A 13,000-nucleotide genomic window follows, 5' to 3' on the forward strand; every position below is an offset into this window, starting at 1 on the left:
CTGCTGGATTTCAATTGCTCAAACACAACATGCTCATGTTCTGGAGACACTCGGTTTCCCAGTACAGTCATAAATAACTCAATATTGTACAGCATTTTACCTTCGCTTGTTTCTTATCTTTCCGTGTGTAAAGCAGTGCACAAGTGTCCCAAAAGAGGGTGCTGTTGGTACCACCGCAATCCTGGCATGTTTGTCCTGCCGGGGACACCGTAGTGCGGGGGATTTTTTTGTGCGCGAACTGCTGTATTCCTTACAGTGTGTTTACTGCCTGTAAGGTAAGCAGCAGCTCCCCTAGCACGGTGTAAAAATGAACATTATATATATTTCTATTGGTTCAGATTGCCAGTTAGGCACAGATTACATTTTCTTTCTGGTGATTGATTGGTTTGTGACATTTGATCGTTTTGTGATGCTTGATTGTTTTGTAAAACAGAAAAAAAGCGGTTGAATGCTGACAGTGTGTTTACTGCCTGTAAGGTGGACGAAATAAACGCGCCAAGGTCTCCCCACAACCACGATCGCTGTGTCCGATTCCTCTTTTCTGCACGGATCACATCCCACCTTCACGCACAAATAAAACACAACGCAGAGTCCATAGGGTGTCTTCCATCAGCGGCTTCGATTGTTTCTCATTTTGCTGTTGCATCTGAGTTTCCCCCGTTGCGAGATAATAAAACATGTTCCTATTATCATAAAATGGCTAGATATCAGTTCTCTAATCAAATTATGAATTAGTAATTGTAGAATGAGCAATAAACCTGAAGAAAACGAGTGGTATTTTATCCATGGCTGTATACATGCATAGGTCTAAAACTTACAAGTAATTACATTTTGTCTTTAATTTACACTATTCCAGTTATTTATAATTCTGTATGGTTGAATGGTAAAAAAAGTTTTTGCATGTATATATAAAGTAACATGTCTGTTTTAAATAGTTCCTTTGTGTATGTAACTTCCACATTAGTAACTGTTATTTATCTACATTTATGTGCTATAAGCTATAACATCTAATTACTTTTCCCAGGGAGCAGAAGGANGTCTTACTGCAGAATCTTCAATGTAAGAAAGGGAGAAAATGTGTCCAAAACCTGTAACCTTAATTAGTGATAAATAAGACTGAGTTTAAACTTTAAATTCTTAGTGTTCAAAATGTGAAAACATGGAACTAGAACCAGTCAGATTGGAAGGAATATGGTTTTATTTGTTCTCAGCTATAACTTGGACATCAGGTGAATCACAATTAAACGTATTGAGAAGTTAAAAACAACAGACACATTTTTTTATCAGAAATGTTTCATCAGCATATTGAGCTCATGTGATTCCTGCTCCAGAAAGTTGAAGGTCTCTGGACATCCTGAAGGTAAACACCGACCAGCAGTCAGGAAGACGGACTCTGATGAGACATCCTACAACCCAAAGGCTGCACGAAGAACCACAATGGTCTGCGGCGGCAGTTTACCAACATGAAAACACATTGAAATATATTATGAATTAATTCTGATATTTGTAAGTTATTTGCAACACCCTGACTGACATTAGCTTATGTATATTCGGCACTATTACAATTTTATCGTAGTTTAATACAAAAATCATCGTTAGCTTACCTGAACCGTCTGAGCCACCTGCTTTCCTGCCGCTGCAAGGTGGAGATCAGCTCCTCCTCACCACATCGCAGCTTTCCTCCCACTGTCACATTTTCTTTAAATCTCAGAAATATCGCAATCAGGCTATAAAAAAAATAGCTCAGCTCTCTCTTCTTCTTTTGTATCAGAAAAAGAACAACTCGCGTTAGGTCGCATGTAACGAAGCACAGCACGTAGCTCCTGGAGGTGGGGCGCTATATCCCCCCGCCACCAGGAGGCGGTACCCTGCAACAGAGCCAAGTGGGCCGGTGGAAACGCGGTCACTCCGAAACAGAGCCGAGCCGAGCCGGGTTGTTGAAGTAGAGCCGGTGGAAAAGGGGCATTAGACGTCTCCCTGGTCCGACACACTTGAATCCAACAGCTGAATCACCCCTTAAGTGCAGTCAGATTCTCCAGAGTCCTGCTAACGACCTCATTATTTGACTCAGGTGTGTTGAAGTTGAGACACATCTAAAAGTTGCAGAAGTCCGGCCCTCGAGGCTTGGAGTTGCCCACCCCTGTTCTAAACCCACCATCCCACAGGAAATGCAGAGCTGGACTGAAGCTGAGCTACACTGTAATAGTTTATATCAAATCATATTCATGTGTTAAAATGGTTTAGTCAAAGTCCACTTTAGCCCTAAATCAAAATTTGAATACAGATGTTCCTAAAACCTCGTAAGTAAATCTGAACATGAGCCGTTTTTATTTTGATATATATATATATATTCCTAACAAAATCACTCGCTTCTTTGTAGTGGTCTACCACATAAAATACTCATGTTTTTAGCTGTAAAACATGACAAAAAAAACAAAAAGATGTTTTGCAATTTAACTCAGATTTTATGAATAGTATGGCAAAGTAATCTATAGCCATAGATCGGCAGTTCATATTCGCCAAATTCAGAAAACAGTAAGGTAAGGTAAGGTAATTTTATTTGTATAGTACATTTTCAGCAACAAGGCAATTCAAAGTGCTTTACTTGTATTTAGTAAAAGCTGAGGATTGTCTAGTTAACTGTAGAGGCGATGCTGTGCGAAGAATACAGACTTATTGGGAGTGAGGAGGCTTGGACAAGACGAAGTGTTCTGGATAAGCAGTCCCAACACGCACCATGACCACCTCTCCATGTCTAAAGTTCACATGGCGAGACGGCAGGAAGTCACAGTATTTGTGTGTGTGAGTGTCTGTATGTGGTGGGGGGATGGGCAGATGTTTTTCTTTTTCTCTCTATTTGCTCCAGAAGGTAGCATAACTCCCAATTCCTGTCTGTCAGGATCTTATTCACCAGATTGAGCTTCATACTAGCAACCAAGTTACAGATTCTATTTTCTAATACTGTACACACCAAGACAGTAAGGCCTCAAAGGAAAGCAAAGTGAATGACTACTCTACTTATGGCTCTGTGTTTATGCTCTCTGCCCAAAGCCATGATTTAGCATCGGAGGGAAACCCTGACAACTGCTGGAAGCGACTGCTGAAACCGAAGAGTGTGTTACCTCCAGATTTATGTTGTCTTTGAACTGACATATTAGAAGTGAAAAGCCTAAACCTGAAAGTTCTCAATGGGTACTGAAGGCAACGGCAAACATAAAACAGCGACCTAATAATGTCAGCTGCTGGTTGCGTTCTGGGTGTAAAGGAGCAGTGCTAGTATTGAACAAAAACCCTCCTGGCATAATGACGAAAATAAATATAATGGATAAAATGTGACATGTGATCCCAGCCCTGCGGCTTAAAGAATGTGATTTATGATAAACAGCATGCCCAACTTCTAACTCATTAGTTAAAACACTGCTGTCTGCACTTAGCTTCATGTACCAATACTAATAAAGGGTCTTGAACTTTACGTCTTCTCAAATACCACTACTGTTTATTTTCAAGGGTTGATATATAGAGAGCATTTTTAATGTTTATTATTCCCCCAGTCTCACATAAAAAGGCAGACTCCCTGTAAATATTTAAGACAAGTAGTTTTATAAAACAACACAGAGTGGCTAGGATTATATTGAAAATCAGAAACTATTGCTTTAATTAACTTTATGTGCTTCCAGTGTTTCTTTTCATAGAAAGTATTCCAGGGTGAGTGGTTCTGTGTTTTGGGTCTCATTCTAAACCCAAGACGCTCACACACACTATTCCGTTGTTTCTTTCTGTTAAACCAGAGTTGTTCCTCTCCACTGTCCCCCCATGCTTTCTCAGGATGTGGAATTGCAGCTACCATATTTTCTGGACTATAGATTGCTCTGGTTTATAAGTCGCATACATCAAAATGCATTAAGAAAAGGAAAAGAAACATATATAAGTTGTTTTTGACCAAGCAAGCTATGGAAAATGGGGGCGACTTATAGTCCAGGAAATACGGAAATTCAAGATCCAACTCTATGCTGAGCGTTTCATTGGAAAAACGGAGATTATAATTTATGATCTACTGAATCTGATTGGATCAGACTGAGTTCAAATTGCATGGGATAAAGTAGATTTGAAAGAACAAACCTGGATTAAATGGGATTGTTTCATCATGGTGTAGCAAATGATTTATTATCATCAGTGGAAAAGCAATAATAATAAACTCTGATAACGGTGTTTGCAAACATTAAAAATTGACAGCACACTCTGAATTACTGTTGCTGCTTCTAATGCAGAATCAACAAATGCCAATACATTTGAAAATATGCCTGAATGTACTTACTGTGTGTTGTACTGATTAATGTAATAGGCATATGAAGTAATGTTTCATAGTTCAATTTTTAGGTCAATATTTGTGTTTCGCTGCATTAACAGATGTATTGCCAGAAAGACTTAAATTAAATGCAAAATGCATGTAGCACTTTGAGGAGTCCAACTAAATGGTAAATAATAATAAATATAATTGAGAAAGAATTGAGAAAGAATGAATAATTGAGAAAGAATGAATATAATTGAGAAAGAATTGGTAAATACCACCAGAGTCAGAGTGATTAAAAAAAGCATGAAAACTAATCCTATGTTTATGTATAGGATGGATCATTTCATTATGTTTAAATCAGACGGCAGAGCTAGAGACATGATTTGATTAAACCTCTGGTTAATTGCATAAAAGGAGAACAAAGATGGCCACCACTACGCATTAATGAGTGAACAAACAAAAGTTTCTTTCATGACAACATTGCCTTGGAGAGTCAAAAGAATGAATTAACTTTAAATGAGTTCATTTCTTTTATATTCAGAAGACAGCTGAGTGATCTGCTGTTTCTCATTTTAGTGGGGAAATATGTCCGATTCTTGTAAATTGAAATCTATTCGGAGTAAATTAGCTGATTAACTCAAACACATTCAGATGTTTAAAGAGATGCTATAGGAAGTTGTGAACGTGAGGCAAAATGCAGCAGTATTCTGCATCTTCTACCTTGATGGTGACGCTGCGGCCGGTGCTGTTATCGTGCATGAAGACACGCAGCATGTGTGGGATGAGCTGAGGCAGGTAGAGCTTGAACTCTCCGCCCAGCGCCACCACAATTTGCTCGATGAGGAGGATGATGGTGTTCTGCATGGGGTTGTTTGGTGTCCAGTACTCCTGCAGAGCAAAACCAAAATACAGCATAACAGTGTTAATTAGAAGTCAATCATATGCACATCTCTGGGTTTTTTTTAAAAAGTACACAACAAAGAACCAGAACAAGGATTGTGGTCAATGAAACATGTGCTGCCTTTGTCTTTAAATAGATTTACCTTTGGCTGTGGCTCTTCATTTGAACATGGTGGGTCTGTTTGTTTTCCATTAATCTAATACACTTGGAAATTATTTGCCATGCAGAAAACTGTTTCTCATCAAAACAGTGACTACACTGATATGATTTTGAACACAATAGTGTTTAATAAATAGAATATGGGCAGGAAACAGGGGAAGTTTCACCTTTTTTAAATATTTTATCTTCATCTCTATTAGGGCCGAAACTACTAATAGGCTTAACCTTGATTAAGGGATTATTTAAATAATTGTAAATTAATTTAGTAATCAATTAATTAACTCTACAATACAGACTCAAAAAGGCCATTTGATGAAACAACACAGTAAGAGTAGTAATTCAGCCAAAATGATACAAAAACAAACATTTAAGATAAGAAATAAAACTTTGTAAATATGCTTTACCAAAAACTCTTCTAGTGGCATAGTTTAACTTCACCTGCTTCAAATTCTGTTTTAAAAATGAAATTTGTTCCTTTGCATATTTTGATGCATTTCTAACATTGCATAAAAAAGGCTTAAATGGCAAATCTGCAGAATGTGCCAATTCTTAAAATCGTAATGTTATGCATAAAACTACCGTTCCCTGAAGGAGAGGAATGAGGTACAACACAGAGTATGGGATATCATGCCCCTGCGTGGCCTAACTGAAGACACCGTTAATCACGCCTTTAGGCAAATGACTTGTGATGACAGGTGGCAGGTCCCTCCTGCATATAAATACACCTCCATCACAGTCATTATTCAGTTCGATGGCCGCTCTTCACCGAGCCAAGCTGAACAGCGGGGCTGTAAAAGGTGTTGTAACTCGTTCCTCTCCTTCAGGAAACAGTAGTTATATGCATAAACGTTCCCTTTCAGTCGATTCACTCGGTACAACACAGAGTATGGGACATATACACACGCCCATGGAGCAGCCATCAAACCTGAGACAAATACACTGAGTTAGTTTGAAACCTCCAATCCAACCCAGTAGAAAGAACAGAGTGAGCCACAAAAGGGACTGTCACATCCAGACGATAAAACCAAACAAAAGTGTGTGGTGAAGACCAGCTGGCTGCAGCACAGAGACCCCTCTGAAAAGGCCCCAGGATGCCGCTACACCCCTTTTTGAATGTGCTTTCACACCATGAGGTAAGGGGAGGCCCTTGCTGTTGTAAGCAAGAGAAATAGCCTCCACGACCCAATGAGAGAGTCTCTGTCGGGACAGAGCCTTGCCTCTAGCTGGACTGGCAAAACACACAAACAACTGATCACACAGTCGCACATTCTGAGTGCGATTGATGTAAAGACGCAGTGCACATACTGGGCACAGCAAATGCAGCCTTCCTTGCTCTTCAGAAGCAAAAGGAGGGGGATAAAACTAGAAAGTTCAATGGTCATTGTGCTGTAATCCAAAGGAATCACCTTAGGGAGTTACGCAGCATTTGGTCTTAAGGTGACCTTTAAACCATCAGCTGAAAACTGAACACAAGAAGGGTGCACCGAAAGTGCATGCAGGTCCCCAACCCGTTATGTAGTCGCCAAAGCAAGAAACAGAGCTGTCTTGTATGATAGAAATTTCAAATCAACCAACTCAAGGTGCTCAAGTGGAGTGCTACAAAGAGCATTCAAGACTACAGTGAGATTCCAGGAAGGAACATTAGATTTTATCCCTGGTCTCAGTCTACAGACCCCTTTTAAGAAACACACAGCTAGAGTATGAGCACCTGATGTCCCTTCATCAAGGCCAACATGACAAGCAAAGATGGAAGCCAAATAAACTTTAATTGTGGAGAAAGACAGACCTTTATCCACCAGCTCCTGTAGGAATGTCAAAACATCCACAACGGAGCACTGGAAGGGGGAAATGTTTTTGCTGTGACACCACTGTTCAAAAAAACCCACATATAAGCCTATAAACCCCAAGTGGAAGCTGCTCTGGAACTCTGAATGGTTGCAACCACATCTAAAGGAAAGCCTCTAGCTAACAAGCTGGATCTCTCAGCAGGTAGGCATGCAACATCCACAATTCTGGGTGTGGATGAAATACTTCTCCCCCTGCCTGTGAGAGGAGATCCCGGCGGGCGGGGGGGTTTTCAAGGCTTCGCTACCAGCAAGCTGATTATTTCCATATACCATGACTTTGCTGGCCACCGAGGGGCCACCAGAATCAAGGACAGGCCCCATCTGCGTAGTCTCTCCAGCACTGGCAGAATCATTTCCACTGGGGGAAATGCATACAGAAGCAATTTGGACCATGGGTGAGCTAGGGCATCCACTCCCAGTGGAGCTCTGTGATCCATTATGCAAAAGAATAGGGGACAGTGGGTGTTAGCTTTGGTGGCAGAGTTCCACTGAAGCTTTGCTGAACTGTTGCCAAATCTACACAACCACGGATGGATGCCCACTCCCTCACCAGTGGGCCTCCCCTGGACAGCAGATCCGCCTCCAAATTCAGGTGGCTATTAGGAGGCATCTGAGTTCCTAGCTTGGACAAGCACATAGCTTGATAAGTTCGAAGCATGGTGGCCGAGCTCAGGGCACGAGCAGTGGTTGCTTGAGTGCGATAGGTCTTCTCCAACTGGGTTGCAAAAAACCTGCATTGTTTTGAGGGCAGGGTGGCAGAGCCGCCCACACCCTGGTTGTATGATGGCGCCAGGTAAGCTGCCAAGGACGCCTCCACTAGTGGTAAATTAACCAGACCCGCTTTGTCGGCACCCTCCAGGTCCACATACTGCCCGTAGCCAGGCACTGTAACACGTGTGGGCAACGGTTTGTTCCAGGACGATGTTAGCTCCGAGACAAAATCTGGGTACACGGGCAGGTGGTTTTTAACCGCAGCCGGCTCCGTCGGAAGGTAGAATCCAGTGAACTGGGACACCTTTTGAGGAGCAGGAGGAGAGGTGGGCCACTCGACATCTAACTTATTAGCTGCACGCCGGCAAAGGGAAAAGATGATACGTCGTCCTGACCCACCGGAGAGGCGGCGGCAGCAGACAGACACTGGACCGTGGAAAAGTCGTCGTCATCATCTTACAAAAGACTTTGACCTACCAGGCCGATGTCTAGCACCGTTTTGGCTAACCCCTCCACATACTCCATATGGTCTGACCAGCTGGAAGCGGGGGCTGCCCAGCTGGAAGTGGAAGCTTTGGCCCCGTCGTCCTCATCAGACTTGGACGAAAACGGATTTCTAGACTTGGAGAGCATGGGGTCTTGTGAAACGGTAGCCTCTCCCAGCACTTTCTGCACAAACTTGACCCGCCGTTCAAGCGTGGATTGCCGAAGCTGGCTACAAAAAGCACAAGCGTCCGGCTACGACAATGCTCTTCTGGCGTGGACAATTCCAAGGCAGACGGGGCATGCTTCGTGCTGGTCTTTTTCGTGAAGCCGCACTCCTGAGGACAGCGGCGAATGGAAGATTTCCGCTTCGCCATTTTTTGCTTCATGCTCATCCCGAACCACAAAACCAAAGAGAATAAAAATAGACAAATGAGAAAATACAACTAGCTCTCAGCGGCCAGACACACTAACCAGCAGGCAGCAGTAGCTAATACCAACAGGAGCAGTTAAGCTAGTTTTGGAAAAATAAGAGCAATGCTAGCTAGCAGCAGCTAGAAAGCACCGGTTGGAAATTTGTTCTCAGCGAGGTGAAGAGCGTAAGAACTGAATAATGACTGTGATGGGGGCGTATTTATATGCAGGCAGGGTCTGCCACCCGTCATCACATGTCATTTGCCTAAAGGCGTAATTAAAGGTGTCTTCAGTTAGGCCACGCGGGGGCGTGATATCCCATACTCTATGTGTAGTACCAAGTGAATCAACTGAAAGGGAACTGATTAATTATCAGAATAATCAATATGTGCAGTTCTAATCTCTGAAAATCTATTGCTCATATGTTTAAAATAAAATGTGATGCAATCATTTTTTCTTCATTTATTATTCGTGAACTGATGTTATTTTGACTTTATGAAGACATATGCATTAAATCACTGAGTACACTCCATTTAAGAAAGTACAGAAATGGGTCAGGATGTGTTTCCATCTATAATCTGAATGTGAGAGAAATGTATGGACTATATTTTCTCTGGAAACCCTGAATTTCCAGATGTCAGAAGCAAAGAGGAAGATGAGATGGCAGAAAAAAGGAGACAGTTTCCTGTCAGGTGGAACCGATATTGTGTCTCTTGTCTGTCTGTGATACTGTGTTGGAAAACAAAGGCACGGCCGTGCAGTATGATTAAAATAAAAAATAAATAAATAAAAAGACCAACTGTTAAAGTGGAAGGCTTGAAGTCACAAAATCAGTCACTCGGTGGGTTTCATCTGTGGTGAAGTTAAACAACCCCCTTTCCTGCCCTGCCTGCCCATGGCAGTACATATTGAATAGCTAGAGCAGCCCCCTCATCTGGATGCAGAAGCAGAACTGCAGCAATAATGAATAGATCCTTTGTTTCACTTGCCCTTTATTAACTGGTTGATAAAGCGGTGTACTTCTCTCCATTACTCTTCATCACAAGGAGTTACCACCACCCAGGAGGTTCGTTTACAGGGTTAGCGAACCTCCTGGGTTTGATAACCCTGTAAGCGAACCTGGGTTAGTGAACCCTGATTCAGAATGAGAATCAGATTGTATCCTGACTTTGATACAATGTCCTTGTATCAGAATCAGGAGAAGTCTTTTTCTTTCCATATGATTTATGTGAATACAAGTGTATTTGTAAAGTGTGGAGGGGGGACATAGGCTTTAACAGTCACTCTGCATCACATGATGGGCTGAAAGCCACAAACTATCTGCGGTTACAGCTTAAGTAAGATTGGGTCCAAAGGAGGGAGGCAAACTTTGGAGACAGAATAAGTGCTAAAACATTTCTATCTGAACACTAAGGTGGACTGAGTATGAATCTAAATGCAAAAGCTCAAATTCTTCAATGCTGGTTATGTTCATCACCCAATGTGCTGAAATCCTTTTAATGAATGAATAATGAATGCAGTTAATAGCTTACAGCTGTTTGCCTGACTCACTGGAAAAACAAGGATTACATAACGGAGAAGGAAGATGAAGAAAGCTGACAGAGCTACTCACTCTGATCAGGGTGAAGATGTCATCCATGTATGGCCGGATGTGAATCTTCACAAAGGACACAACCATTCCCATCTGCTGGAAGAGGAACTGCAGGAGAAGAGAGTAAAACATTACACCTGATCAGATAGAAAGAGAAAAAAAAAGTGTTTTTAACTATCCGATCTTCCGCTTACCTCTCGGATGCTGGCGTCGCAAACGCGGATGACGTTGAGGAACGTGGGCATGACCTGTGGCAGGAACTGGACGCACTTGAGGCCCAGCGACTTGAAGATGAAGGTGACGGCCTGAACAACCATGGTGTGGTGGTTGGACAGCGAGGGGTCTCTGAGGATCCGCATCAAAGTGACGATGGCCACCGCCGGGTAGAACTCGTCCAGGGGCAGGTTGCCCATGTTCACCAGCATTTCACTGGTGCTGTAGTCCGCTGGAGGAACAGAGCAATCGAGAGACTCAGGCTCCGGCAACTAATCAAGAGCTTAGATTTATGGCCCGAGCCTCAAGTAAATAATTCTGGCCAGAATTTAGGGTCAGGTTGGAGCTCATGCTTCTGTGGCTTGTTTAATAAGCCTGCAATCCATCCAGCACAGAGAAAACCAAACAGAAGTTAAGGTAGTCCTTAACTTAACTTCTGTTAAGATAACTTAACAGAAGTTAAGTTAACTTCTGTTAAGTTAAGTTAACAGGAGTTAAGTTAAATTAACTTAACTTAACAGGAGTTAAGGTATCTAGCTAGATAACTAGCCCTCTTTTTTATAGTCTAAAAAGAGGGCTAGATAGTTCAACCTGTTCAGAAAATAAAGTAAGTAAGCAGGGTGCAGAAGTGAATCAGACAGTACCAACACAGCGCAGGCGGCTCCGCCCTGACCCGCTGCACCTGCAGCAGAGATCAGATCCCACTAATCACACATCCCAGATGATTTGACCTTTTCTCATCGTGCGGTTACAACAAGCAACAAAATGGAGCTAGAAGATGTTAAAATAGAAATGGGACGAAAGCGGTAAATTCTTAATTGAAATAGTATATTGGATTTACTTTGGGCTCATGGCTTTAATTACAGTTAATCAACTGAGTTGGATCAGGTTAAGACACAATGCCTATGGGCTCAGGTCAGGATGTGTTTTTTACGCCCGATTTAAACTCTACAATTAATAGACATATCCCAAAATATTACCAAATGATAAATTCCACCAATGATCTCGTTGTGCTTCCATCATTCAGTGATGTCATATTTCTTGAGATAACTGAATGTATCCATTTTTTTTGGTCTCATAAAAACAGATCATCATTGTTCAGAAATATCTTCAGACCATCAGAGTTTTACAAGACTTCTTAGAGTTATATTCTACAGTACATCTCTGTCTCTGGACACTTTCAGTCAAAATAAAGTAGCTTTTCTATTCACCATTTTATTATTCCAAACTTAAGCCAATAAAAACAAACAGATGTCTAAAGATGCTTAAATATCTCAGCTCACTAAGAAGACACAGACCACCCTAGAAAGGGAACAGGGTTGTAATAATTTAGCTTTCATCTAGATAGGAAAAATGAATTGTTCCAACACACATAAAACAGCCCTGTGACCCAGCAAGAAGGCAGCATTTCATTGCTTTTATGATTCTTGTGTCCCGTTTTGATGTGAAAAGTGTAATTTGAAGTCAGGTGATGCAACGAATATATCCAGGCTCTTCTCGCATTCAGAAGTGAGCTATCATGACCCAGACGGTGACCCTGACAAGCCCGCCAAGAGATATACAACCTCCAGTTCTGGTCTCAGTCCATTTAGTTCAAGAACAAACTGGGAAAACCATTACTGTGCAGTCCAAGGTCATACTTGGAGTGGATGAGAGAAGAGGAGGCCTGGTATGGTTTCGAATGGCAAAAAGACAGATGGGACGTTTTTACTGTTGATACCGTGAATTTTCATGATATCATACATGATGGGCTTTTCGTGAAAGCAGAAAATTTCCAGTCAAATCCTCTGGAAGAACCATGAGAAGTTTGGCTGTTATTTACAAGCTAAACCAGTCTAACCAGTTTCTGCAGTTAGATATTTATTCCACACAGATTGATGTAAAGAGTAGTAAAGCCTGTTGGAGGCCATGCTTGCTTAGTTACACCATCAAACAATAACAGCACATTACCCTGCAAATCTATTTATACTCCGTTTTTCACACTGTTTTATCACAACCATAAACTTCATTGGATTTTATTTAAATTTTTCATGACCTGATGATGGATGACTTTCAAAATCTCCTAAAAAGTTGACACCAGAAGCTAAATCAGATTAAATGTCTGATTTAGCTGATTGCAGTTGTACCATGCAGTTGACATTTTTTAATAATTGATGAAACAGTCCTCCATGACACATTTAAAGCTTTTTATGTTGCTTTCCAACCCACTAAACATCTCTATAACTTTCCCACTGACCTTTCTTGGCATTCATGATACTGTTTGTGCTTTAATGCAGTGGTCCCCAACCCCCGGTCCCAGTGGCGCAAAAAGTGGGACCAATTGGTACAGGGCCGCGCAAGAAATGATTAAATATTTCCATTTTATGATTTATTTGAATCTGGAGGATCTT

The 13,000-nt window shown here is 41.6% G+C and overlaps 1 protein-coding gene across 2 annotated transcripts in view; it reads right to left on the reverse strand.

Moving 5' to 3' along the window:
* The window catches only part of mtor (mechanistic target of rapamycin kinase), a 196,556-nt gene that overhangs the window by 115,845 nt on the left and 67,711 nt on the right, over positions 1–13,000 (reverse strand). For both annotated transcript variants that reach the window (XM_007558375.2, XM_007558366.2), the window contains exons 19-21: positions 10,592–10,842; positions 10,419–10,505; positions 5,012–5,179 (exon numbers count right to left, since the gene is read on the reverse strand). In XM_007558375.2, coding sequence (XP_007558437.1) covers positions 5,012–5,179; positions 10,419–10,505; positions 10,592–10,842 — 506 coding nt within the window. The remainder of the gene's footprint in view (positions 1–5,011; positions 5,180–10,418; positions 10,506–10,591; positions 10,843–13,000) is intronic.

This window comes from Poecilia formosa, unplaced genomic scaffold, assembly GCF_000485575.1.
Source record: "Poecilia formosa unplaced genomic scaffold, Poecilia_formosa-5.1.2 Scaffold4, whole genome shotgun sequence".
In the NCBI taxonomy this organism is placed as follows: Eukaryota; Metazoa; Chordata; class Actinopteri; order Cyprinodontiformes; family Poeciliidae; genus Poecilia; species Poecilia formosa.